The sequence below is a fragment of the Physeter macrocephalus genome, chromosome 6, assembly GCF_002837175.3.
Source record: "Physeter macrocephalus isolate SW-GA chromosome 6, ASM283717v5, whole genome shotgun sequence".
Lineage (NCBI taxonomy): Eukaryota > Metazoa > Chordata > Mammalia > Artiodactyla > Physeteridae > Physeter > Physeter macrocephalus.
Genome location: NC_041219.1, coordinates 90,678,555 through 90,706,106, shown reverse-complemented (window position 1 = coordinate 90,706,106; position 27,552 = coordinate 90,678,555). Strand labels below are relative to the sequence as shown.

The 27,552-nt window shown below is 50.8% G+C and overlaps 1 protein-coding gene across 2 annotated transcripts; it reads left to right on the top strand.

Moving 5' to 3' along the window:
- Positions 1-21,470: 21,470 nt before the first annotated feature.
- TMEM106C (transmembrane protein 106C) lies at positions 21,471-26,824 on the top strand. Of its 2 annotated transcripts, none has more exons than XM_007104372.3 (8): positions 21,471-21,516; positions 22,067-22,281; positions 23,222-23,285; positions 23,791-23,950; positions 24,041-24,181; positions 24,625-24,674; positions 25,151-25,204; positions 26,081-26,824. In XM_007104372.3, exons 2-8 carry the CDS (start codon positions 22,095-22,097, stop codon positions 26,175-26,177), a joined length of 753 nt encoding a protein of 250 aa, XP_007104434.1. In that variant the 5' UTR covers positions 21,471-21,516; positions 22,067-22,094; the 3' UTR covers positions 26,178-26,824. The 2 variants fall into 2 exon arrangements, with proteins under 2 accessions (XP_007104434.1, XP_007104433.1); XM_007104371.4 differs by having other exon boundaries at positions 21,472-21,590.
- Positions 26,825-27,552: the final 728 nt, after the last annotated feature.

The following is a 27,552-nucleotide window of genomic DNA, read 5'->3' as shown; positions in this document are numbered from 1 at the left end:
ACTGTGCAGAACTGCATCAACCCATTCGTGCATCCCTCGTATGTGCTGAAGGAAATGGACCACCAAAGTAAAATGCCCTCCTGTGGGTTGCGGGAGCCAAGCAGCGGGGACAGAGGTACACAGACAGATCCAGGGCTTATAGATGCTGGCGGCAGTGAAAATGATTGCACCTTAAATGGATGATAAAGATAAAATAAGTACAGGATAAGGTAACTCCCAGGACCAGGGCTCAGGAGAATTGTGAGAGAATAATTCACATTCATTTTCCTGGGAATAGCCATGTCATCCTCAATTCCTCTGGATACCTCCTGTTTAAAACCCAGGGATACAAAAAAAGTAAATGTGTATAACGCTAATAGAGATAATGTATCTGCTAAAGGACAGAGACTCTCAGATTGGATTTTTGAGTCAATCTATATTTTGTTCATAATTCACAGTAACACAAAAATGTTGAAAGTGAAATGATAGAAAAAGTTGATATAGCAATATTAATATCAGCAATGATAATATTAATAATTATTATCAAAGAGACTTTAAAGCAAGAAAAAAATACAAGCATTGTAGGGATAAAGAGAATCATTACTCAAAGATATTATACCAGGAAGATATAGTAATAACCGAATCTGCGTGCATTTAGCATGCAATATAGTCTTGAAATGCTTGAAACAAAAATTGACAGAATTACAAGGAGAAATGAACAAATCCACAATTAGAGTGGGAGATTTCCATTTAGCTTTTGCAGAAACTCAAAGCCTAAGAAGTAAAAGAATTGAATAAGAACATAAATAGTAAATTGTTACAATAGAACTTATTATTGTCTCGATCCGAAGGCCATGTGTAAAATCTTGTACCCCGAAACTGGAGAATACACATTCTTTTCAAGAACACATGACAAAATATTCACAAATATAGACCATAAATCGAGTCTCAAAAAAAGACCAAAAACATTTTTTTACATGTTCTGTGACCACAATGAAGTAAAACAAAAATTCAATTTCAAAAATACAAGCAAAATTTTTATTTGGCAAACTTCAAATGCTCTCAGAAATAATTTATAGGCCAAAGAAAAATAATTACAGCTATGAAAATTATAACTAAATAATAAAAACAACACACCTCAAAATTTGTGGATGCAGTGAAAACACTCTATTGGAAAATGTATAGTTTAAAATATATTGATAATAAAAAAAGACTGAATGTTAATCAGTTACGTATTCAATTTAAAAAATCAAGAGAATATTCAAAGAAAGTAGAAACAGAAAAATAAAAGCAAAATTAAGAAATCCAGAGACAAACAATAATGGACAAACTCAAAAGCTGGTTTCTGAGAAGATTACTGAACTTGACAAACTTAAAGAAAATAAAATAGCAAGATTCATTTAGGAAGAAAAAAGAAAAAAAAAAAAAAGAGGTGGCAGAAACAGCCTTAATGGCAACTAGAGGCAGTGTAGATACGACAAAAGCCTGAAAGAATAGCACGTCCTTAGGGGAGACAGCTCTCCCTCCCCTTTCCAGCTGGCTACGCAGTACCCATGTCTTATTTATCTTTGTATTTTCAAAGGCTGGCAGCCTGGTACAAAATAGATATTCAGTGAGTTTGTTATATAAAATCAAATCCTCTGCTTGAGCAGTCAGTCCGTGGCCCCAATATTGGAGCAAACAGAGTCCATGGACAGAGTTCTCAACAACTATCCGATGTCACTATTTGTTCTTGCTGTTAAATAAAGCAGCAAAGTTTAGAAAGCCCATACTTAAAAAATAATAATAATCAGAGTAAATTAAAGTTATCCTTATAATAATATTCTTCTTCCTTACTTGGATGAGACTGGTCTGAATAAGAGTGAAAAGGGTAGAGTTATACCTGGGGCGGGGATGCGGGGGGTTCGTATTCATCACCCAGGGCACTTGGAGGAGATTTTGTCCCACACGTGACCACCGACTAACAAGGCTGTCGAGGGGGGAAGCAGGTTGGAAACCCCTGGTTCATCATGACGTCTGTGTCAAAGCTTGTACGTGGTGAAGAAACCTGGACCCACCAGGTTTTCACATCAGTCTATGAAATCAAAGGAGTTGTTCTCGGCTTTCACAAACACCCATGCGGGTCAAGAGCAAGATCAAGAACACCGCAAGGTTGGAATGTTTCTGGCTGAAAATGGAACACTGCAAGGCTGACAGATGCAGGACACCGAAGTCTAGGATTTCAGAGGTAGTAGAGAGGACTCCTGACCCCTTCCAAAGATGCCCTTTCCAGGCACTGAGGCCTGAACCGTTCCCTTGTGGTTCTAACCGCATCTTGGCTTTGTCCTCCAAGGAGAGGTCACCCTAAGTGTTATCAGCCATTGCTAACCCTGAATTCGAGAATCAGATGCTTTCCCAACGTGAGGATTTGATGGGGTGGGTTGGGTGGAGTGAGCTGCAGGCATGAGGACATGAGGGCACTGGCTGCCTGAGGGAGAAACAGCGAGTTAAAACTGCATAGTGCAGAGTGCTGCCTGGGCCAGCCCTGAGCACGGAGAGAGCTAAAGGGAGAGTTCACAAGAAGGGGCGCGGGGAGGAGGGGTGGAAGGGTGAAGGGGAGGAGGAATGTGTTCCTCCTGGATGTGCTGGATGCCCCAGCACAGCTGGAAGCCATGTGGCCTCTCTGGGTCATGGGCCAGGAGAACAAGCAGACCGGCAATCGGTGGGGGTGGGGGTGGGGGTGGCGCAGAGGGAGAAACACAGAGCATCTGGCCCTGCAAATAACAGCTTCCAGGGAAAAGGCTTCACGTAAGCATGCTGTGGAACCCATGCGAGGAGGCAGGGACGCTGCCTGCTATCACTCCTTCGGTCCACCCACCATGTCAGCAGCACTCGGCAGTCTTTGAAGGTAAAGCTGTGCAACCCCAAACCAATAATAAACATTTGTAAGACACTTTACAATGTAGAGAGGACTTTCAAAAATATGTTATCTCCTATGAGCCTCACAACAACCTCTGGGGGTATGTATTTAAGACTGTTTTTATTTTGCCAAAGAGGAAACTGAGGCTCACCAAAGATAAGAAACTAGGGACAGACCTGGGACTTCTCACGCCAGACCCAGGAGGTTTAATGCTTTTGCTTCTCAAAGTGTGGTCCTTGGACCTGCAGCATAGGCCTACCCCGGGAGCTCATTAGAAATAAGAAATTTCAAACCCAGACTTAGTGAATCAGAATCAGCATTTTAACAAGATCCCTAGGTGAGTCACGTTTTAATACTCAGGTTAAAATTTGAGGCCTACTATGTCCACCATATCAGACCGTTCTCATAAACACCGGATGACCCACATGAGTTAGATGTTCCTGGGGAGTCTCCGTATTTTAGAGCTGGAAGGAACTTCTCAAAAGCACTTACACCTGCTCCATCATGGTACAGATGGTGACACTGACAAATTTTCAAAACAAGTCCCTAGCAAAACTAAGGTGAAAATGCAAATCTCTCTTTTGACTCAAGAGGCCTCCATTATACCTGCCCTCTTCCTGTTTCTTTAAGAATTTTCCTATTTGGTGCTTCTTATTTGGGGTTCTCTTATAAAAGCAAGCTTTATTTGCCAATTATGTGCAATTTAGGCTAACAGTAAATGTCATTTCATTTTCTGACACACATTAATAGGGAATGAAAACAGTAACAAGCACAGAAGCAATCGTGGCCTTTTCTTTGTTTAGCATGTCCTACTTTTTCAGTGTTTTATACCCAGGGTTCAGTCACATGCTAGGCAGCTGTAGAAAACCAGTCCTCTATGAAAGATTGGTTCTGGACCAATCTGGGACAATCATCGAGTTGGTTACAAATACAAATTAGATGTAATGCCATGTGGAGAGATCTACTTAATAATAATGTGTGGAGAGATATCTATGCATCTATAAGGATACAGGCCACGCTAAAACTGTGTCTGTCCAGCACAAGTGCAGGGCTTTGGCAATTTTCTGGTTAATTTGCTAAGTCAAGAAGGCCAAACCAGATCGTTCAGGCCAGTAGTAGCTTTTTGAACCTAAATATTCTGGTTTGGCTGTCTTCATTTATAAAGTTAACCTGATCCTTGCCAAATCACTGCCTCATTCATGCTCTATCAAGGGGAAAGAAAATTCTTATGTGAGTGTGAACACACACGTTTTAATATGTGCATTTACGTGGAACTCGACTTGGGTCATTTGTTCTTTGAGATGAGATATCAACTCAAACATTCATCCCACAGATGTTGGGAAATCCAGGGTCCCCCCCAATATCTCTAGGAGTGTTTGGGAAGGGAAGGGGGCTGGCCTAATGTCCCCCCGCCCCACCCTGGCCACCCCAGTCACTTCTGGCTCTAAGTTCACGCTTCTGTGGGATTTTCTCTTCTATATCTTGCCTCCAGTGGACATTTCCAGTCTCCACCTGCATGGATTCAAACATCTAATTCAGTCCATTTTCCTTCATTTCTCCCAAACATCACTCGCCAAAGTCAGTGGATGCAGCCAACTTTCCCTGTGGATGTGGAAGGAACAGAGGGGCTGTTCTTTGCCGCACAACAGAATAGTTCCTAATGTTGATTACTAGAACTTTGCCCTTAAAAGTCTTCCAGCTCTTCCTTTCCCTCACATTCCTGTCATGCGGAATTGTCTTCTACTCGGGCTCAAGCCTCCTACCATGTTGTGGCTCCTTCCTCGTCCATGTGCCTTCTGAGCTAAACAGCCCTCACCCACGAACTCCTATGTTGATTATCTCTTTGTCTCAGTCCAGGCCTATCCCATTCGAGGACTGCCTTCCAGGACTCAAATGGCCCATCAGGATGTTTGTTCAACCAAGGGCCCAAGGATGAATTCTCCCACAGATGTCAGTGACAGTGGGCCATTTCCCGACACACCAACGCCTCCTGTTATAGGATAGATAGATGGATGGCATCCAGGTGCTAGTGTATGTGTGTGCATGTATGTGCAAGCATGGCTGAGAGAATGTGTATGTGCAAGTGTGTGTTATGTGTGACTATGTGTGTGTCTGCACGTGTGGGATGCAGCCCTAGGAATCAGACCATATGTGACTAGGAAAATGTGTAAAGAGTGTCTCTAGACTCATTCATTAGGCGTTGGACCCGATGCTGGGAAATCCTACGTGTCAGTCCCGTGAGGACTCAAGGAGGGGATTCCCCGCATCTACATCTCCTTGAAAATTATTAATCAATTGGGAAGCAACATAGAGACACAAAGGAAAATAGACAGAGCCATGGGGAATTGGAAAGACAGAAAACGAATGAGCTGACACAAGGTCACCTTGGTTCTCAGAGACCTGGACTACATATAGTAACTTGCCACAAATGCCAGTGGGAGGGACAGAACTGGGAAGAAGTTTCCACTCCTTAGGCATGGAAGACCCTGGGAAGGGTGAACAAGATAGGCTGTGCAGCCTTTCCTTCCCAGGTATCTCTGATGCCACAGGAGCCTGGTCTTCCTGGAGGGAAGAGGAGGGCAAGGATGCCCTCTTGGAGCCCAACCTGATCTGAAAGGCTATGAGATCTGGGGTTTCCAAGTAAAGGAATGTGAGCTTGCCTGTAGCCCCAGAGTTGGAAGGATCAGAGACCCTTGGGATGGGAGGGGGGTCAGGGTGGCACAAGCATTTCACCAGCCGCTTCTCCATTCTGCTTGTATTCTCCAGGCCTTGGAAGCCTCTGGGGGAATGAGGTCACTACACAATGTGTTTAATGTCACTGGGAGAAGCTGGTGAGACCAGGACACCCCTGAACATGTGCTGATGCCCTGTTCCATCCTGCGTCCAGGCCGATTCCCTGGGCCTGGGTGTAAAGGGGCCGCTGGAAGTTTGTGCTCTGTTCCTTCTTGCAGGGAGCATTGTCCCGGGGAGTCCTCCCCTCCCCTCCCCTCCTCCAGCCCCTCAGATTGACCTGGCTCTGACAGCTGAGACCTGGGAGGGCCAGTGTGGACAGGACAGTGAGGAAAGCCTTTCTGAGGAGATGACACTCAGGCCAACCTAAAGGATGAGAAGGAGGCTAGCTCCTGGGGGAGCGGGGAGCAGGTGGCGGGGGGAGTGGAAGTTCTAGGCCCTGAGGCAGGAAAATAACTTTGACCATTAGGAACTGAAAGAGCCGAGTGCCTGGCCAGTAAGGAGGGCAGAAGATGAAGCTAGGGATGTGGGAAAAGTCCAGAATCACTCAGGGCCTGCCTGATAGGCCACAGTAACGTTCTGAACACACATACACACACGCAAACACGGGCATGCTGAAAGGAAAGGCTTGTGGGGAAAGTCTGCTATGGTCTGAATGATGATTCTTAATGCTTCACGGAGATTGAAATGGAGGAACCTCAAGTTGGGAGCAGGGAGACCAGTCATGAGGCCACCATAGATTCCAGGTAAGGAGAGCAGGGTAATTTAGAAAAAACTGGGAAGGTTGTGCCAATGGAGAGAAGTGGAGGGATTAGAAGTACACTTTGGAGGCAGAGTTTGCTGGACCTGATGATATAATGGATATGGAAGGCGAGGAGGAATCAAGGACCACAGTCTTTAGCAATCAGGAAGGCGGAGGTGTTATAGGCAAGCCTGGTCGGGGAGGTAGCAGCGAGAATCAAGAGTTCTCGTCGGGACAGATTAATTTCAAAACATCTGGAGACCTCAGGTAGTAACGCCACGTGGGACCTGCCTCTGAAAGTCGGACCTCAAAGAGGAGGAAGAAATGTGGACTTGCCACCACGTGTGTGGTGTCTACAGCCACGGAGACATGGAGAGAAGAGCCCAAGACCAAGTCCAAGGGCACTGGCACTAGAATCTCTTTGAAGCCACCAGCGAGGCAGGAAGAAAACCAGGAGAGCACCATGTGGTGAAGCCTGGAGAAGGGAGGGCTTCGGGGCGGGGTCAGCTGAGTTAAAGCTGCTGAGACAGGGGACACCTGAGGCGAGAGTTTGGTGAATTTAATATGAATGGTGGTGGGGCAGAAGCCGGGCTGGGGTGGAGTGAAGCGGGGGATGGCCGGGGAGGAAGTAGAAGCAGCGACTGCCATGCACCCCCTCCCCCTGCCCCTGGGGCTGTGTGGTGTGGTAGATGGATTTTTAGAAGACCTGTCCCTGTACGGATGGAAACATTCCAGGAGGAAGCCGGAGAGAGAAGGTGTGAAGGGGAAGGGGGTTGGTCCTCCCTCAGATGTCCCTGCCTCTTCCAACGGAGATGAGGAATCCCCTGCCCTTGGACCCGGACCCGGGCTGGAGGCAGAGGAAATGCCAGGGCCTGGGTGCAAGAAGCCAGGAAGGGAGGTCCTGCCTTGCTCTGGAAATAGAAAACCGATGCTGGTAACTGAGTAACTCCTGGAGATGGGGCAAAGGCCCTGGCAGAGTCTGAAGGAGCCAAAATAATCTGTGCCGCTTGGGCGGTGAGGCAGATCGGATGTGGGGGGCGGAGAGGCCTGGTCTGCGGTCCCTCATCCCCTGGCAGCCCTCCCTGGCCTGCAGGGGTGAGCGCCGCTCTTCTGTCTTGCCCTGGCCCGGCCAGGAGCAGTGGTTCCCGGCAGACAGAGCATCCTCAGGTGAAGCCCACGCACCAGTGCCGAGGCCGGCGAGCTCAGTCCCCTCTTGCCCCACGCACAGCACCGCCTGCTCTGGACCCCAGGTGAGGACACCACCCAGACAGACAGACAAGCGGGGCAGAGCCCCACCGAGCCTCAGCCAGGCAGATGTGGCCTGAGCAGCCCCAACTGCCTGTGGTCAGGGAGGGGTGGAGTCCCACCCCACTTCAGGAGGCGGGCCTTGACTGTCCCAGCCTCCCTCAGATCTCCCTCGCCCGAGGTCCAAAAGCTTATGCACACATTCTTCCCCTCACCCCTACCCACACAGCGCATTATAGGTTCCTCAGAGGGGATGCCCATCTAACAACATCTATGAATTGATGGAGTGGTGGGTTGGTTTTGGGTCCTTCTCCCTTTTTGTTTCAGCACCGCTGTCCTCCCTCACCTTGGGGCAAAGGCGCCCCAGTCTCTCTCTGCTTCACCTCCTGCTCCCCAGGCTCACCTCTAAGATCACAGGAAGCAAGAGACACATCTTCTCATCCAGCAGATGGCGTCGGAAGATGGGGGTGAGGCCATGGGGTTGAGGCTCTGCCATGGGTCCAGCCCCACGCCTGCCCCTCCTCCCCATGGCATGCCATCCCCGAGGAAAGCAGGGCTTTGAGGGAAGGAAGGTGCCAGGCTCCAGAGGGGCGGGGGGGTTGGGCCCCTCTCTCCCAAGGAGGAAAGGAAGGTGAGAATCAGTGACCTGAGAAGTTTCCATGAACTCTGGCCATGTGGGAGAAGCGGGGGGAGAGGCCCAAAGGAGCTGGGCAAGGCGCAGGGGAGGGAAGTAACTCCCTTAGTGGTTTCCTTACTGTAAACTCTTCTAACTGGATCCCGCCGTATAAACAGACACACTGGACCTGCCCGAGGAATGAGCACGGCTGGGGACCACGTACCATCAGGACATTAGAGAAGTAGAGGTGTTGGCAGCAAGCGACCCAGTACCTGGACCCCCGGGGGACTGGCCCTGGGCGAGGGGAGACAGTTTGCCCAGGAAGGACCCAGAGGCCGTGCCCATTCTCACTCCTCCTGCCTCCTGGCACAGAAGTGCCCTCTGTTTATAGGCAAACTATGAGTGTGGGTAAGAGAGAGAAGGGGCCGTGCTCGGTCCTTGGACGCACCAGGCTCTGAACCCACAGCTGCTGACTCAGCCACTTCCTGCTCCCCTCCCAACACCTCCCTCCCAAGCTGATGGGAACACAGAGGCTGCAAGTTTCCAGTTGTAAAAGTCGGGAGGAGCGATCAAGAACGAAGATCAAGGCTTCGGATTTTCCATGACACTTGTGCAGGGGCGGGGGCACCGTGCCTGCCTGGCACAGTGCCCATCACCCGTGCCCTCTGGGAAGCAGGAAGCTGCCATCTGGGCCTGGGGCGGTGCCAGCCTCAACATCAGCATGGCGCCCTCTCCTGGGGCTGCCTTGGCAGGAGGCGAGCTCGCTGCCGTTGCAGTGTCCGTGCAGTCTCCTGAACTCTGGGTCCCCCGAGCCCAGTTCCTCCCAGCTCTCTGAGATCAGACAGTCTTGGAGGCCAGAAGCTCACCCAGCAGCCCCCCCAAACCTGCAGCACTGGGCAGAGGTAAAGCGTCCGGAGAGAGAAGCGGGAGGGGACAAATGACAAAGGATAGGAGGTGTGGGCTTCAGGCGGGGGAGGGCGTTGAGGCGAATCCATCTGCAGGCAGTCAAAGGGCAGCTGGGCCTGGCCTCCCCGCACTGTGAGGCCAGTCTCCGTGTCCTCCACCCGCCGTTGTACCCGACTATCTCAGCTTCTGGGGGATCTGGGACACGGAGGGGTCCACCCAGTTAAAACACATGATGGTACATCTATTTAATGGAGTACCCTTCAACTTTTTAAAAAAGTCAAGTAAATCCATGCATCCTGACAGGAAGGATGACCAAAGTATAGTAAGTGGAAAAACAATAAGAAGATACTGATGCAATTTTCTTAAAGATACTTAAACCTCAAACCACTGCACTTGGATATGCGTATCTAAATAACTACATATTTTAATGTGCTTAGAAAGAAAGATAAATGTGCTAACGTATGCCTGGGGTCATTTGGATTAGAATTAGAGTAAAGGAGAGACTTTTGTATTAGAATTTTTTAAACTAAGCACGTATAATTTTGAAATGCAAAGGAAAAGGATGAGGGTGGGGGAGATGATTCAGAGCAGTCCAAGTGTGTAGACAGAGCTGGGCACACACAGAAACATGCCAGGTGCAGGCACGCACACACACACACACACACACGTGCTCACACCAAGCACATCTGGCCCACCAAGGAGGGCACACCTGGTAAATCTGGCAAAAACGTGGGCGCACACCTGGCTCAGGCACATCCCCACAGTGCCGGGTTCCCTTGGCATGTGTCTGGCAGGGCCCGAAGCTCTCTTTAGGCATCGATCCCATCCCAGATCAGCCCCCAGCTCCTCTTGCTTCCCCAACCTCCAAATGCTCTCCCCTGGGCCTCCGTCATTTCCTGCCAGGTACTCACACAGCAGGACCCTGGGCAGTCAGGAGAGTCAACAAATGCAGGAGGGGAGCCTGTGGCCTGGCCATGAATATGGCCTCCCCCTTCTCTGGGGCACTGGGGAACCCATCTCCAAAACCGGGGTTGTTCCAGGGTCTCTTTTGGATTCTGGTTTGACTAAGAAACCACCTGGGCATAAGCCAGTCCAAATATGACCCTGGTTCTGCCGCTTACTTGTTGGGTGACCTTGGGCTAGGTGTTAAAACCTTCTGAGCCTCAGTTTCCTCATCTGTAAAATGGGAATAATAAGGTTATTGTGAAACTCGAAGATGATAATATCTAAGAGACTAAATGCTTTGGAAGACAAACAAGGAAATGACCATCACAGATGTCAGGATCCTGGTTCCCTCCAGGGCAGAGGGTTAGGGCTGTGATCAGGGAAGGACACACAGGGACCTCTGAGGTGCTGGCAGTGTTCTAATTTTTGACCTGGGCTATGGAAACATGGATGTTTAATTTATAATTATTTATTAAACTGTATATATATTTAACATATGTATGTTCTGTTTTAGAGGAAGAAAAAATGCTCTGGAAAGTTTCGTGTTCAGCATAAACGTAACATAATGTTAACAAGCATAAATTCCCATTCTCAAACCCTCTGAGAAGCCTCCAGGACTCTGAATTTTGCCATGGTCAGGGTTAGCTGGGTGGCAAGGATCAGCTCATAAGCAGGGATTTCAGTTATAAATCTAGCCCAGTGTTGTCTTCCTTGCTAGGGGAGGCCTCGAGGGCAGAGGTGCCTAAGGGGTGTGGATCCTCTGGGGGAGGCCTTGAAGAAAGCGGTCAATTCTGCACTCCCTCATGGCTCCTCCCTGCCGCAGAGTGCTGAGAACCACAGGCACGTCTGCCCACCCAGACTTCCTGGCTGGCATAATCCTTGCCCTTGCAAAGCTCCCTGAACCCCAGGCAACCTCCTTTCTGCACTGGCCACCACCCCATATTCCTCAACAGCACAGCCCCTTCCTTGGTCCTCAGGCCCGGTACTTTCCTGCTCCACTGGCGTCCTACCTCGTGCCCGGAAGGTCTGCCCCCTACTTCCCAGCTTTTCCCGGCCCCACTGCTGGCTCCCCCAGATGGGGAGAACTCTCTACCACCCACAGCATCCTGGGGCTCCAGAGCCCAGTCCGCACAATGGCATCCCCCCCATACTGGCTCTGACTCCAGTGGAGGGAGCCCTCAGGAGACCTGGCATGGAGGGCAGCCCCCCCACCCCACCGCCCTCCCAGGCCAGAGACCCCATGCTGGGCCCCAGCACCCAACAACCTTCAGGGCTGAGCCCACCCTGCCATCAGAGGCCACAGGAATTTCCATGGCAGGGAAATTCAGCTCTCTACCCCTGCATCTGACTTGCTCCCCATCTCTTTCTGACTCGGCTTCTGTTCGACTCTGTGATTTAGTCTGTCTCCCATCCCTGCTTTTCTATGGGCCTCTGTCTCCACAATCCTCCGCAGCCAGCAAAGGGGCAGCAGGAACCTTCCATGTGCGTGTGGGGCAGCCCGTGGGCTTCTGGTCCTGGCCATCAGCCTGAGCTGCTGCCTGCTCCTCTCCCACCTGGCAAGTAACGGCGGCGAAGACTTCAGAAAAGAGCCTGAGGGCCTCAGTGGCAGAGCCGAGCTGAAAGGGAAGAGGAAGCTGATGAAACTGGGGTGCGGGAAGATGGAACTTCTGCTGTTAGGGGAATGAAGAGCAATGGGGGGGTGGGGGTGGGGCGGGGGACAGGCAGCCTGAGGCCTTGCGCAATAAGAGCTAAGAAGGGAGTTGGGTTCTGGAGTAACACAGAGTCTTGAGTGACATAATCTGGGATAGGTTCTGATATGAAGTTTTTTTCAGGGTCTAACCTCAAAGCCTGCCTACTGCAGAACTAGCTCTTTCTCATCTTTTTTTTCTTGCATCCTCAGAATCCGTGCCGGGCGTACAGTGAAGGCAAGGGCAAGAGGTGCTTGTGAGGGGTAGGGAGTCCTTCTCCTTGGCCTGTGAAGCCACCAGGGTGTCCCCTCCCCATCCCCGACCACCTGATAGCTCCCCAGTCCTGGGCACAGCCCAGAGACCAAGCTGGAGGAAGCGGCCACTCCAAGCCATTTAGACAATCTTCCTTTCACGAGCTTATTTGTTATTCTTTTCCCACCTCTCCGCCCCTTCCCCACCAGCTGCTTAAAATATTTTTCAAACAGAAAAATCCAACCACAGCTGGAAACCAACCCTAAAGTTAGTCCAGAACGTGGGAGCTGCCAGGGAAAATTGCCGCAGCTCAGGCGGGGCAGCGAGAGGGAAGGCCTCAGCCACGGAGGCACTCCCGCTCTGCAGGGGCCTGGGTGGGACAGCAGATGGGGAGAGGGCCCTCGGGTCCCATCACCATTCCACACATGGTCAGTGAGGACCCACGGTGGCCAGGCCCCCTGCTGGGATCCTGGGGGAACACAAATTAGCTTAAGTAATGAGACCTCTCCTCAAGGAGTTGCAGGCTTCATGAGGAGGTAAGGAGCAGATGCAAACGCTTCACTGACAACAGAACATACACTTAGAGAATGCTTCCTACGTTCGAGGTCCTGGCCTCAACACTTCACGTGTATGACTCAATTAAAGTCCTATCAGCCCTGTACGGAAGGTACTTTTGTTCTCTCCATCTAGAACAAAGGAGGAAACTGAGGCACACAGAAATTAAGAAACTCTCATATGAAAAAAAAAAAAGGGGGGGGACTTCCCTGGTGGTCCAGTGGTTAAGACTCTGCACTCCCAATGCAGGGTGTCTGGGTTCGATCCCTGGTCAGGGAACTAGATCCCGCAGGTCGCAACTAAAGATCCCGCATGCCTCAACTAAAGTTCCCAAGTGCCACAACTAAAGATTCTGTATACTGCAGTGAAGATCCTGCGTGCTGCAACTAAGACCCGGCCCAGCCAAATAAATAAATAATTTTTTTTTTTTTTTTTTTTTTTTTTTTTTTTTGCGGTACGCGGGCCTCTCACTGTTGTGGTCTCTCCCGTTGCGGAGCACAGGCTCCGGACGCACAGGCTCAGCGGCCATGGCTCATGGGCCCAGCCGCTCCGCGGCATGTGGGATCTTCCCGGACCGGGGCTCGAACCCGCGTCCCCTGCGTCGGCAGGCGGACTCGCAACCACTGCGCCACCAGGGAAGCCCTAAATAAATATTTTTAAAAAGAAAAAGAAAAAGAAACTCTCACCCCACCATACAACCGGTAAAGGTTAGAATCAGAATCTAGGCCCAGGGTGTCCAGAATCCATGCACTCAGCTCTGTAATCTGCTGCCTCTGTACCAGAGTGCAAGAGGCAAAGCAAAAACCCCATGAGAGCGTATAAACAAGTTAACACGAAAATTCAGAGATGGCCCCTGGCAGGGGGTCAGAATCAAGGAGGGCTTCATGGAGGAGGTAACACAAGCACTACTTCTAGAAGGATAGTGAGGATTTTGAGCCTATGCTCAGTGGCAGGGACAGAAGGTATAGAGCCGTGAAAGCGGAGGCAGGAGCAGAGACAAAAACAAGACCCAAGAGACCCAGCTCCCAACATATGGCCCCCACCACTCAAGAGGCTGGCTTCACCCCTGCCCAGTGCCCAGAGGGAAGAACGCACAGCTGAGCCCAGGCCTGGCCATTGTGGACCATGATCCAGGTTCACCCTCCATCTCTGCAGCGTCCTGGGTTGCTTTCTCACCTCCCTCTGACACCTCCCATGTAACCCTCTCACTGTTCCTGTTTGTACTGGTCTCCCTGCATACCCGTTCACAGGAGCGGGTGAGAGGCAAAAGCCACAACACTCTAAAAACTCTTTATAATACAAATGTTTGGCAGCATCTAATTTAGACCAAAATCACCAAGCTGTCTTGGTTGGGATGAATGGCCCAGGAGGTGGCCACACAGCCACGTGGCCCCAAGAACCCAAGAGATAGGGTGGCGGGTCAGTGGACTGGGCCCTTAGTCTCTCTGCCCTGCTTCCACTGGTCTCTGTGACCTCTTCCAGTCACTGGGCCTCTCTGAGCCTCAGTTCTCCCTCTGGATCTGTCTGGTGTGTTCCCTTTCAGGTCTGAAGTCCCCATGAGCACAGAGTACTCAGCCCTCTTCTCCACACCTAAGGACTTGCCAGCTGGGAAGCTGAGAAGACCAGCTGGGTGGGTGCTCAAGGCTCATCCAAAGATGGTGGCATTGGGCGGTCTCCTGTGGGCCTTCCATGCAAGCTTCTAAGGACTTGTTGATAGAGAATCATCATCACGATAATAGCTGATAAGAGCTGCCCTTTATTGAATGCTGATAGCCTGACAGGCATTATTCTAAGACACTCTCATGGATTACCTCGGTTCATCATTTTAACAATGCTGCATATGACGAAGCTGAGGCCCAGAAAGGGTTAAGGGCAGTACCCAAGGTCACACTCGGGTGCAGGGCTTCCACGGGGAGGGAGGGAGCACCTGGGGGGCAGGGACTATGTCCTGCTCAGAACTGTCTCCGAACCCCGAGTCCCTGGAAGATTGGCCTTGAATGGCATGGGGTTGCATAGGAAGACAAAGCTGTGAGTTCTAAAGAGTTGCTTACTGTCCAGGAATTTGTGCAAACTACCTCCCCCAGGTCCATGATGTGAAGGGCTCTGAGCCCTTTCCTGGCTCTGGACCAACTCAACTCCAGCCATAGCCTCCAGGTGCAAGCACCCACCTGCCCCAAGGTGGTCCTTGCCTGGGTGCATCCAGATCCCAGGATGGGGAGCTGGCTCTTTCCAGTCCCACCAGGCAGGGCAGGCCAGGCCAGTGCCGGGTCCGCTGCTGCAGTAAACCAGCTTTGGGTGGGCTCCTTCCCTCGGATCTGGGCTGCCTCCAGAATCCTTCTGTGGAGGAAAACAACCCCAAACCTCTGCGGGTGTTAGGGCTGAGCCTCAAGGAGAAGAGAACTAAGTCTGAGGGCCCCGGCTCCTGGGCCTCTCGCGCCCCCTGGCGGAAGTAACTGAGCAGAGCCAGGCCTGCACTGCATTCTGAGTCCAACCTTCCCTCCTCTTTCTCGCCTCCATTCATTCACCCTTGACTGCACGTCCACTGGGTGCCAGGCACCTGCCACGAGATGGGGACACAGACCGTGTCCTGTGACTGTGACACTGTCCCTGCCCCGAGGTGCTTGCCATTCATTCACTCAACTCACTCACTCATTCGACAAATATTCATGGAGCTCCTACTCTCCACCAGGCTCTCCTCTAGGCTCCAGAGACACCAACCCTGCCCACATGTAGTTTACAGTCTAACAGGACGTTCAGCCTGGGTAACAGAGAATTATAGTGGAGAAAGCACAGGTGCTAGAGAGGAGTGCAGCAGAGGAGACAGACAGATGGGAGGACAGTGGTGCTGGCACGGAGCAACGTGTGTGTAGGCGCAGCAGGGGATGGGTGTGCAGAGAAGATTTCAGGGTGACCGCTGGGCTGTGTTTGGATGGTTGCGTAGGATCTCTCTGGGAATAGGAAACGGGGTGTGCAGTGAGGTGGGGCAGGGAGGAAAGAATATCCTGCGCAAAGAGGACAGAACGAGCAGGCACATGAAGTCCCAGCGTGTTTAGGGAGCTACAAATAGTCTTCTGTGGTCGGAGGGTGTGGTTAGTGGGAAGAGGGCAGCAGGAGAGTGGAAAGGGCCTTGCAAGTTGTGGAAGGGGTTTGGGTCTTTTCCTGCAGCCTGTGAGGAGCCAAAGAAGGTTTTAAGAGACAGGATGATACCACCACGTTGGCATTTCAGAAAAGGACCCCTAGACCAATGGAATGTGGAGGAAGGGCTAGAAGAGCAAGCAGTCGAGGCTGGTGTGGTGCTTGTACCCCAGCTGGGTGACATGCAGCAAGCCACTTCACTTCTCTGAGCCGCAGACCCTTCATCTGTCAAAGGGGGTGATGACGCCCAGCCTGCAGAGCTGTTGAGAGGGCCAGATGAGATACTGTGTGGGAAGTGCCTACTCCAGTGCTTGGCACATAATAGACACTCAGTAAATTATCATTTTTGGAAGTCAGAGAGCCTACTATGCAGCCTATTACAATTGCCTAGGCAAAGGATGTAGAGGGCCTGAATCCTATCACAGACTATGGATGGGTAGGGAGGGAAGAAACCAGGAGCTATTTCAGAGAGGTGGCTTTCAGGATGGGGTTGGGTATGGATTTTGTTTCTCTAAACACCTCTTGGAGTTTACCTCTGCCTCCTGTCCTCAGGCTCTCCCTGGGGCACCATTATTCCTATCACCCCCTGCGTCCTCACTGCCTGCTTTCCACAGGATGCTTTCTTGTTCAGGGCTGGTCCCTCCTCTGGGCAGAGGCTCTGCTGGCTGAGGCCCTAGGCAAGTGCCCAGCGTGGCAGCGGACACGGACAGGAGTTGAATGGCAGTTTCTGATGATAATCAGATGTGCAGCTGCTCGGCCACCAGGTTTGTCCCTGAAGCTGGCACAGGGGTGAGAAAGGCAGTGCTGGGGGAGGTCAACCAGGAAGACTGGCTCACCGCTGCCAGTGATGGTGATACAATGATGATGACTGGTCTCATCACTATAGAGTTAAAATCCAGCAATCCAGCGAGCCCACCTCTGGCCTCCCCGCTCAGGCAGGCTTCCCAAATTCTCCAGCCCAGGCAGCCTTCCTGCCCCGAGGGTGCCAGCTCTTAACATAATTCCCATTCAGGAGGTGGTCCAGAACTTCTCGGGTGGAGGGAGATGCTTAGGGGTGGCAATTCCTGGAGGGGAGGGAGGGCCACGCAGTTTACATTACGTGTATATGGCACATATGCCGATGTGACTTAGAGTGTGTTCATCTCAGGTCACTGTCAGGGGAGGAACTTTTGGCAGTTATAAGGATCAAGGCCCCCGCAGCCATCACATAGACCCTGGGGAGAGTTGTTAATAGTGTTCAGGGGTCAGGAATTAGTCTCCTCCATCTGCAAGTCCCCCTAGAAGAGAATCTGGTTCGGGTGTTCCTTTTAAGATGTCATTCTGTTTTGTTTTGTTTTCCCTGTATTCCTGTCCCCCTGTTCCAAGGAGATAACAGCCCTTTGGGTCTCTTTGATTTCTGTGGGGTAGAAATTTTCTTAAAAGATTGCTTTAAGACTACCTCTTAAACTGTCTTCTATCAATGGCTCAGCTCATTAGAGAGATGCTACCGAGGTGCCATTGAGGAGAGAAAGGAAAATATGGGGAGGGCAGGGAGAGATGGAGCCTGCACCAGGCAGGGAAGGGACGTCCCTCGGGTGAGCCCGCTGGGGGGGCCAGGAGGCTCTGAGACCCCTGCCCTGGCTGGGTCTGGCCTGTGCACTGGGCATGCAGGACCCTGGGCACCAGCTCTGCCAGCCTGAGCAAAGATTCCCAGTCCCCAAGAAAGCAGTACCATCCCCCAGATCAGAGGCCCATGGGGTGTTGAACGAGGAGGAGAGAGCGTGACACGGTGGGCTGAGTGCGAGAGGCCCTTCCTGCCCCTGCTTCCTGGGTTCTTGAGACATCCTGGGGAAGGGAAGGCAGCCTCAGTGACCACGACCAAATCCCCTGCCAGCCAGTCAGGATGGGGCTCTGAGCTGGATTTAGGTTGGTTTCCAGTTTTTTTCTAACAGGACATCTTTTGTCCACCTGGGTTTGTGGAAGAAGGTTCATACCTTCCATGCAGCCAGCACTCAGAACACTTTATTGCCTCTCCCAGGGTGCACCCCTGAGCCAGGTGAGCATTAGCCCCACAATCAGCCTCCTCTGTGCCCCTCGGGAAAGGAGATGAGGAAGACCTTGGCCTGGAGGACCACCATGGTTGATTGCAGCTTCGGTAAAGGGCTAAGACCTTCAGTGGCTTGAGATGGATTGTCAGTTCCTTGCACACACAAGCCCCTGCATCCCAAAGGGTCTCTCCATCAAGGTGACCTCTCTGGGCAGAGCTCCTGCCTTCAGCTGCTATGGGCCCAGGACATAGTGCAAACCCCCAACCTAGACCGCTTCTGTGTATAAGCACCCTCTGTGCCACTTCTCTTCCTAGAACAGGTCTGTAAACTTTCTTTCTGTAGCCAATCTTCCTAAGAAATAGCACAGTAAAGTAAAAAGAGACAGCACTTGGGAGCAGAAAACCCATGATCCAGTTCTGACCTGACCACTATAGCAGGGACAATCAGCTTCCCCGATTGTGTCTCAGTTTAAAATGGAAATAACAGCTGCTTCACATAGATGGAAGCACAAGTGGCAAAATGCTCCGTTGCTAGAAGAGATTCTTAAATGCAAGGGACCATCTTCTTCCCCTTCTCCTTCTAGACCTTCCTTTAGAGAACTGGACCTGGAACTTTGGAGGGTGGGATCAATTTCTCTCTTTATCTGAGCAACACATGCAGCAGAGCTTTGAACGCTGAGATCTCTGATGTGAGTTAGGATAAACACAGACTCCCTTAAATGAAAAGGGTTGCGTGCCCCTGAAATCTGCCTGTGGCCACAGTGGCTGCAGCAATGGGCTACGACCCGGCTCTGCCCCTCACTGCCCACACTCTAACTAGTCCCCTGATCTCTTTGGAAAGTCTACTGAACAAGGAAATAGAGGATTTGGTTCTGGTCTGGATTTTCTCACCAACTGGGTGTCATTTAACCTCAAGCAAGTCTTCTTCAGAATGAAGACCATGAAGAACACTTCCAACTCTAAGCCATCGGTTTCCCCATGTGCAGGGCCTTTCAGGACCACGGCCCCTCAATACTTTGACTCCCCTCAGCCTGTGAGGCCGGGGGTACATAACGCACGTGGAGAAATCGAGGCGGCTGGGAGGGCAGGGATCCCCAGTTTGTCCCACTCCACCCCGCCCCACCCGCAGAGAGCCCCCCGGGAGCTCACGTCTGCAGTAACCTCACTGCTTATAACTGGGATGCTGAGACAACCTTGGAAGCCAGGCACAAGTGAGAAGTGATGGGTGTCTCCTGGGAATGTGCTGCCCAATTAAAACGGCCTCCTGGATGGCCATGGCGGATGCTGGGACTACTCCCCCAGGCAGTGCGGGCCAGCTTCCAGGTGGAGTCGGTCTGCAAGAGTTTATTGAGGGCCTACTATGCCTCAGGCTTCAAGCTGGGTGCTGGGGGAACAAGGAGGAATAGGAGTCACACTGGAGGGTACAGTCTATTTGTCCCAGACAGTGGACAGAAAGCCTCAAGCGTTCTGCTGGTTCCACCCCCAGACGCCCTTTACAGTCCCCAGAAACATGAGCCCCGCTTTTCCTCACCACAGGCCCAAGCCCTTAGCCTGTTTGCCTTCCTTTATGAAGCATCCACAGCCCTCAATCTTCCCCTGGCCTTCTCTTCCTCTTGAGCTGGTATGAATCAGGCTGCTGCCTCCTCACCTTCCCTGCTCCTGGGACAGCCTGGACCACCCTCTGCAGTGTCCATCCATAGTGTGGACATTAGGCTCACTGCCTCTTGCCCTTGGCAGGGTTCCAGCAGAGGCCACAAAGTGAGACAATCCCCGCGTGACTAAAGGATGGGCTCGTTCCCCAGATTCCCCAGGTGAATTCCCCGTGAGAAGTGGGTCTTCAGACAAGAAAGCCGAAATTGGAAGACAGGCCTCAGACAGGCAAGAGGACTCCCTCCCTCTAAAGGCGTGTGCCCTAAGGGCAGATGTTAGAAGAGGACAGAAACCTAAGTGTGGCCTACATGGTGTTTGGGTAAAGCAGTCAGACTGCCTGTGTTAAAATCCAGGCTTCTCCCTTAACTAGCTCTGTGTCTGTATCTTTTAGGATTGCATCCCACTATGAGAAAGGCACACACACAAAACACAATTTGTCGGGGAGGGGTTGGTTATTTTTCTCATGCAATGAGAAGTCAGAAGAAAGGTAGTCCAGAGCCTGAGTGTGGCTCCAAATGTCATCAGGCACCCAGGCTCTTTTAATCCCTCTATCCAGCCTTCCTTAACATGCACTTCTTGCCTCATGGGCACAAGATGGCTGCCCCATCTCCAACATCAAGTCTAAATTCCAAACAGGAAGAGGAAGGTCAAAGCACAGGTTGAGTCTCCATCACGTTTAAGGAGATTTCCTGGAAGTCCCACACATCTCATTGGCTCAAACTGTGTCATATGGTAAGTAGGCAGGGAAATGTATTTTTCATTGAGCAAATCGCTGCCTCCAACAAAATCAGATTTGTATAAACAAGGAATATAAACTGGTATAGAGCTTGCAAGGAGAGAGGTGAAGACCGATTTCAGGAAGGGGAAGGTATGGGCCATAGGTGGAAAAAGAGGAGCAATGGTTTCTTGTTGCTTCTGCCAAATATTCTTTTCTTGACCAAACTTTAGTCAGGTTCCTGAACCTTCTCCTAGGCCCATCTGTGCGTTTATTGTATAATCCAGTTTTTGCATGAACCCTGCTAAGTCAGCTTAGCAAGAACCCCTCTCAAAATCTGATCACCTTCCACATCTGATTGGATTCCTCATCCTCCATCATCCCCCAGGTGATGTCTGATCATCATGGTGTGTCTTCAGCAATAATCCTGTTAGGTCAGTTTAGCCAGAATTCCCCTTACCGCTGATGTTTTCTCTTAGTAATTTTCTATCCGCTGACCGGCACCCTGTTCCTTGACTCTAAATTCCCAGTTACCCTGCTGTATTCAGACTTGAACCCAATCTCTCTCCCCCACTGGAAGACCCCATTGGTGCAGCTGTCCCTCCACATCTATCACCATCTCCCACCTTGATCAAAGTCTGCCTTACTGTCTCCAACCAGTGTCATTCAATACTTTTTTCTTTACCATTTCTTATTCTAAAGACTCAGTGGGCTGACTGGGACCAGCAGTTGCGCAGGTGGCTAGACAGCAACAGGGGCATCAGCCTTCCTCACGGGAGAAGGAGGAGAGAGAAGTGGAGACGGCAGAGACCTCGAAGGTCGCCAGCCTCCCTCCACGTTGCAGGGCATGCCCCCCATTCACCCAGCTCAGAATCTCTCCTCTACCCAGCATCGTCTTTATAACTTCACCTGCTTAAAGTCTGCCCTCGCTTGCTTCCTTCTGCTGCGAAGCTCAACCAGGCAGTCCCTACAAAGAAACCCGCCCTTTAAAAAGTGTCCTCTAACCCCTTATGTGCATGCCTTGTGTGTGTGTGTGTCTAGGGCTGGGGAAGGGGACGCCCTAAAACAGGATGAGGGCAGGTTCAGTGTCTCATGCACTTTTTACCCTCGGCGTCTACACAAACCCTGTGCTCAAAGAATAGCTGAGAATGGCTTTGGCTGCCGGCTCTTTCCGCCTTCCTCTTCCTCTGGAAACTTGAGCCTTTCCCAGCGTTTCGGGGGGGACTCAATCATCTCCACTGGACCTGCCTCAAGCCCCGAAAAGCGCTGCTGCACCCCCGAACTCCACTCCCCAGCTCTCTGCCGCCCTCTCCCGGCGCCCTCAGCAGGGCCGCGAAGAGCGCACGCGCGCGCTCACGCCGCCGTCCCCGGACCAGCTTGCCATTCTGCGCATGCGCATCGAGTGCGGGCAGTTCCGAAGACCCAAGAGGCAGGTAAACCCGCTGAAGCGGGCAGGTGCCTGGCGGTCCGGCCTGTGAAGGAGCTGCCGGGAGCTCGTGCCCTGCAGGTCTGGAGACTTCGGCATTTGCTCCCTCCTGGGCGACTCTGGTGGGCTCGGAGCGCGCTTTTTGCCAAGGGGCGTGACCTGAGCCCGCCTCCTGGGTCTGGGAGCGGAGGGGGATGGGGAATCTTTGAGGCCTGTTATTAATTTGGTGCCTGTTGATTGTTGGGGAGGTTTTCTCGAGGAGGGCACAGAGTTTGAAGATAGCGGACAGGAAGGGGTGAGGCTGGACTACGTGGGAGCTGAGGTGACCCGAGCCGTGGGGCTGTGAGGAGCTGGCGGCCCCGTTTCTCCGCCTGTGTGTGTCAGGAGTCGGCCGAGGGGTTAGGGAGCACTGCTACAAAATGAGGAGCCTGGTAGAAATTGTGCAGGTGTTTGGGATCACATTCAGGACGGCAATTTGGTCATTTTTGTGTTACCACTTTTCCCACAGAAAGATGCACGGCCACCAACACGCACTCACTTGCCTCTTTGTATCCTAGGACATGACACAAGTGGCACATCCTGGCCATGGGGTCCCAGCAGTCCGCCTATGCTCACCCCCCTTCTTGCAAGCGGAAGAAGGCAGATGACAGGGAGGATTTGCTGGCTGAACGGGAGCAGGAAGAAGCCATTGCTCAGTTCCCGTATGTGGAGTTCACAGGGCGAGATAGCATCACCTGTCTCACGTGCCAGGGGACAGGCTACATTCCAACAGGTGAGAGTCTTTGGTGATCATGGGAAGGATGATTCCCCAAGGAGAATTCCAAGATACCCAGAGGGCTTCTCCGGTCTCCCAGGCAGAACTTTTCTCCTAGGCGGCAGTACCACAGTCATAGGCCGTGCCGGGAGCAGGAACCAGCTGAGCTGACTTGATAAACTTGGGCAGGTTCCACAGCTTCTCTAGGTTTCCCAATATTTGAAAGCCTTGCTTTTCTTCACTTCCACTCTTTTGTTCTTTGTATCCTTGGTTTGGAACATTGGCTTGCTCTAGATTGTGGGATTTGTTGACAGGCACATTTCTTTATTTCTCTCACTCATAAGGCCTGGCATGGCTTTGTGGGGGAGGAGCAGACACCATCTTGGAAGCTTCTGTTCAAGGAAGCAGGTAGTGAATCATTAACAACCTAAGATCTGAAAAATAAATCAAGTGGAGGGAGAAAAACATGCACAGGAGTGGAGCCTGGATTGGGTACAGAATCATCTATTGCTCAGTTGACTCTCAGAAAGTCTTAACAGTGTAGATGGAGGGTCCCAGAGGTTTAGAGCTGGTAAGAACCTTAGAAACCATTTAATCCAAAGCCTTCATATTACAGATGAGGACACAGTGGCCTAGAGAGGTAATGACTTCGCCAAGGCTATGCAACAGCTGAAAGCCATGCAGCAGCTCAAGGCCGTGCAGTAAAGCCAGAACAAGATCCTAGATTTCTCAACTTCCACGTCACTGCCCTGGGAGCACTGATAGATGTTTTGAAATTTGTAGCGCTCTCTACATATTTACTTGTTTCTTGTTCATTAGACCCCAAATATAAAACTGGTATCTTAGAAACATCTAATTCCAGACAAGTGTATTTGTGACAGGCTACTGTGTATGTGATGGAAAGTACTGCAACACACGGGGTTTATTTTACCAAAATTGTTGTTTGTTTCTTTTCTAGAGCAAGTAAATGAGTTGGTGGCTTTGATCCCACACAGTGATCAGAGATTGCGTCCTCAGAGAACGTGAGTCACCTGCGTCTCTCCTGTCAATGCCTACGGTTGTCCCTAGTCCCTTTTTCTGTGTATGAATGCCAGTTAACTTCTTGAAAACGTTATCTGTTCCTGTAAATTCCCCACTTCCTTTAATACTGTTTGATCAAGCAAACAATATTAAAGTCTCTGCCCCCATCACAATCTGGGGAAGGGAACTTGAAGCTAGAAATGTTTTGAGGACAGAGGGCCAAATGAAGGAACTTGAATCGGAAGGAATTGGAGAAGAGGGTGTCCTGGGAGGTGAAGAGATGTTTCTGTCCACACAGTTCCTCTCTTCAGCTTCTCTTCCCAGACTGCAGACAGCATTCAGATGGGTTTGTGAACCCGCTCCACTTATTCTTGCCTGGTTTGTGATTCCTTGCTCTTTTCACTTTCTTGTCCCTCCCTGCCTCATTCCTGGTTTTGCATTTAATCTTGAGTGATTGGACCTTGATATCTGACTGCCTGGGTTGGTCATGTGCTTTGTCATTTGCAGTAAGCAGTATGTCCTCCTGTCTGTTCTGCTCTGTCTCCTGGCATCTGGTTTGGTGGTTTTCTTCCTGTTTCCACATTCGGTCCTCGTGGATGATGACGGCATCAAAGTGGTGAAAGTCACGTTTAATGAACAAGACTCCCTTGTAATCCTCGCCATCACGGTAAGATTAGGGCCTCCCTTCCTGGGTTGTGCACCTGTGAGTTTTGTACCCAGGACACTTACACGTGTTTCCTCTCTTGCCCTGATGCAGGCCACCCTGAAAATCAGGAACTCCAACTTCTACTCTGTGGCGGTGACCAGCCTGTCCAGCCAGGTTCAGTACATGAACACCGTGGTTGGGTCATATGTGACAACTAACATCTCCCTCATTCCGCCTCGGAGCGAGCATCTGGTATGCCATCCTTTTAGGATCCTGGCCCCGTGGGCCTGAGAGAAGAGTAGGCGCTGTGGAATACTGTCACCTCATTACTTTCCTCTTCCTCTCCTCACTTCCGCTTGTAGCAACTGGTTGATGAGGAAGACCTGATGAGCTCTGTAATTATGAAAAATTAGGGAAAAAAATCAGCTAGCATTTAAGTGTTATAGGAACGAAAGAATTTGTCGGAGAAAGCAATTTGCCAGCAATCGAGAAGAGGCCATGTGGTCCATTGGCCTCTCAACAGGGAAGAGGTTGGAAGATTTGTTAGAGGCTTAATCATCTGGATCAGGGACAGTCTTGGGGAAATATTTTGTATGTGATAGAAGAATGCTCTCAGGTCCTTGGGTTGCTGATAATAGTACTGTTCTTTGTCAAGCCTCCTTAGCCACAGACTGACTCTGGTGTCTTATTTTCAGGTGAATTTTACCGTGAAGGCTGAGATGGGAGGACCATTTTCCTATGTGTAGTAAGGACAATGTTCTCTACATGTGTGCTTTTTACTGGATGAAAGGGATTCAGAGTTGAGCTCAATTGTTGGGGGCTGGTCCCGCCTTAAGTTCCAGCCTTGCGCCTGTGGCTTCCCTAGTTTTGGCCATCTTGAGGTTTATTGGGAGGATGTGGTATTTGATATGTGACTGAAGTGCTCAAATTTCTAAAAGAGAACATTAGGCCACTAGAAACATTTCCAAGCTGCAGCATTTTGTGATGGGTATGAACAAACAAAAAGATGGTGATGTGGGAGGATGGAAGGACACTTGTGGGGACTCGGAACTAGTGAGCCAGGGCAGCACTTAGGCCAGAAGGGCGGGTGTGGGGCAGGGGAGGTACCCAAACGGGGCTGACTGCTCCTCAGTTTGACAGTGTAACTCAGCACTCCTGCTGATTCGCCTTTTTTTTAAAAAAAAAAAAAAAACAACCATTTCTCTGTTTGCTGTTTGGCAGCTTCTTCTGCACGTTACCCGATATCCTGGTGCACAACATAGTGGTCTTCATGCGGTACGTTGCTCATTTCCCGATGTCCAGGGCCTTTGTGTTTGAGCCTGGACCGTCAGGCCACGTGAGCTGGCCACCTTTGCTCGGGAGAGCCTGTGGGACCCACAAACCAAAGAGGGGATGCCCAGTACCATCCAGGCACAGACACAGCAGAGCCTTGCTGTCCTTTAGATACAGTGTCCAAATCCCTGTCACAAATCACTAGGGTCACAGTGAACAGTTAGATGTAGAATTCTCCATGAAATGGGGTCGAGTTGTGTGATCCCTTTAGAATCCTGTTGGAACTAGTAAAGGAAAGAAAAGCTTTCTCAAGGCATAAGCCCTAGGCATCTGGCCAGACTTACTCTGTAGCCACACAAATTACCACATGTCATGGACCGGTAGGGTAATTTCTAGAACCATGACTGTTAAATTTGCAAGTGACAAGGTTCTCCTGCAGACATTTGAAATAGCAGGGTTAGAGCAGGGTTTCTTAGCCTTGGCACTATTGACATTTTGGGCCAGACAGTTCTTTGTTGTGAGGGGCTGTTCTGTGCATTGTAGGACGTTTTACAGCCTGGCCTCTACCCACTAGATGCCAGTAACACCACCTCCTCCCCCACTCAGTTGTAACAACCCCAAATGTTCAGACATTGCCAGAAGTCCCCTGTGGGTTAAAATCGTTCCTGGTTTAGAACCACATATTTAGAGGGTCAACTCAGGGCACAGTGTCTCTGGGGATGTGGAAAGATCCTCTGACCTCCTGGTTGTGTAACCATGAAGATAACGTATCTAGGACCTATGGATATTATTGCCTGAGCTTGCGAGAAATTACTTGGGCAATCTTTCTTAATTATTTCATCTCAAACAATTAATTCTCATTGGTTTTCCTTTCCCTAGAACTTCAGTGAAGATTTCCTACATTGGCCACATGACCCAGAGCTCCTTGGAGACACATCACTATGTGGATTGTGGAGCAAATTCCACAGCTGTTTAGAAACTGCTCGTGGTTCTTCCATGGCAGCACCTGTCAGAAGAGACACAGCATCTGTTCCCGGGGCCTGAGACCTGTACCTACCCCAGGGCGTAGAACCAGAGGAGAAATTGGTTCTCTTAGTCCCCAGCAGACATCCTCCTGCCGCTAGGGAGGAAAACTCCTCTCTGTGGCACCATTTACTTTTCTCAGAATCAGCAGGATCACTGCCTATTGCCTAGCCTATGCCCAGCAAATAGTAGGCACTCAGAGAAGGTCTGAAGAGTTTAACTGAGATCTTTTCAGCTGTTCTTAGGGCATTATCAGTTAAAATCATACCATGGTTCTAGGGTATCAGACGATAGAGTGATCCGGAAATAGGACGGTCAGTGCAATTGCAGAACTATTTTCGGGGCCTCATCACAGAAGAGGCAGCAGGGAGGGAGCATTTGAATACACTAAAGAAGAAAGCACAGATCATTCAATATGTGAAATTTATTCATCTGCTTCCAAATGCCTAGGAACTTTATTAAAGAAAAAAAAATAACTTTTCCTGTAGAAAGGTAAAACTGTTTTTACCAAGAGTCTGTGGGGTCTGATTTACCCTTCATCCATTGGCTGGAACATGGATTGGAGAATTTGGTAGAAAAATAAACCCTGCTTTTGATTCATCTGTGTCTCTGATTGCCTGGATGTCTCAGGAGGCACCTCTGGGGGACCGTAGAATAGTTGCCTGTGAAGTGTATCAGCACATGATGGGAAGGGAAGAGAAGAAGCCCTGCTTGTACTGTACAAGCCCTGCTTGTACAGTCTGTCTACCTCTGATGGTGACAGGTTGGCCTATTGCTGTTCTAGAACAGAGCACTTAATGCCCCCTGGAGGTTGGACGAGGTAGAGCAGTGATACCTGAGGAGTGAGAAGCTGCTTCCCTGAGGAGGAATAACTTGCTAAATAAGAGGACCTGGTTTGAAGTTGAAAGTTTCTTGAACTGTCTCCACACTCTCCAGCACCCAAAGAGCAGGCTCCAGCCCCATGATGGCAGGGCATCTAGGGGGAAGCTTGAGTAGTCAGTTTCAGAACTCTACTGAGGTGGGCTCCAGCTCCTCCAGCCCTGGTGCCTCGGGAAACCCTAACAGCAACAGGTGGTGGCACGGGGTCTATTTTCTTTTTTGACCCCATTCACATAGCTTGATTTTTTTTTTTTTTTGTGGTATGCGGGCCTCCCTCCGTTGCGGCCTCTCCCGTTGCGGGGCACAGGCTCCGGACGCGCAGGCTCAGCGGCCATGGCTCACGGGCCCAGCCGCTCCGCGGCACGTGGGATCCTCCCAGACCGGGGCGCGAACCCGGCTCCCCTGCATCGGCAGGCGGACGCGCAACCACTGCGCCACCAGGGAAGCCC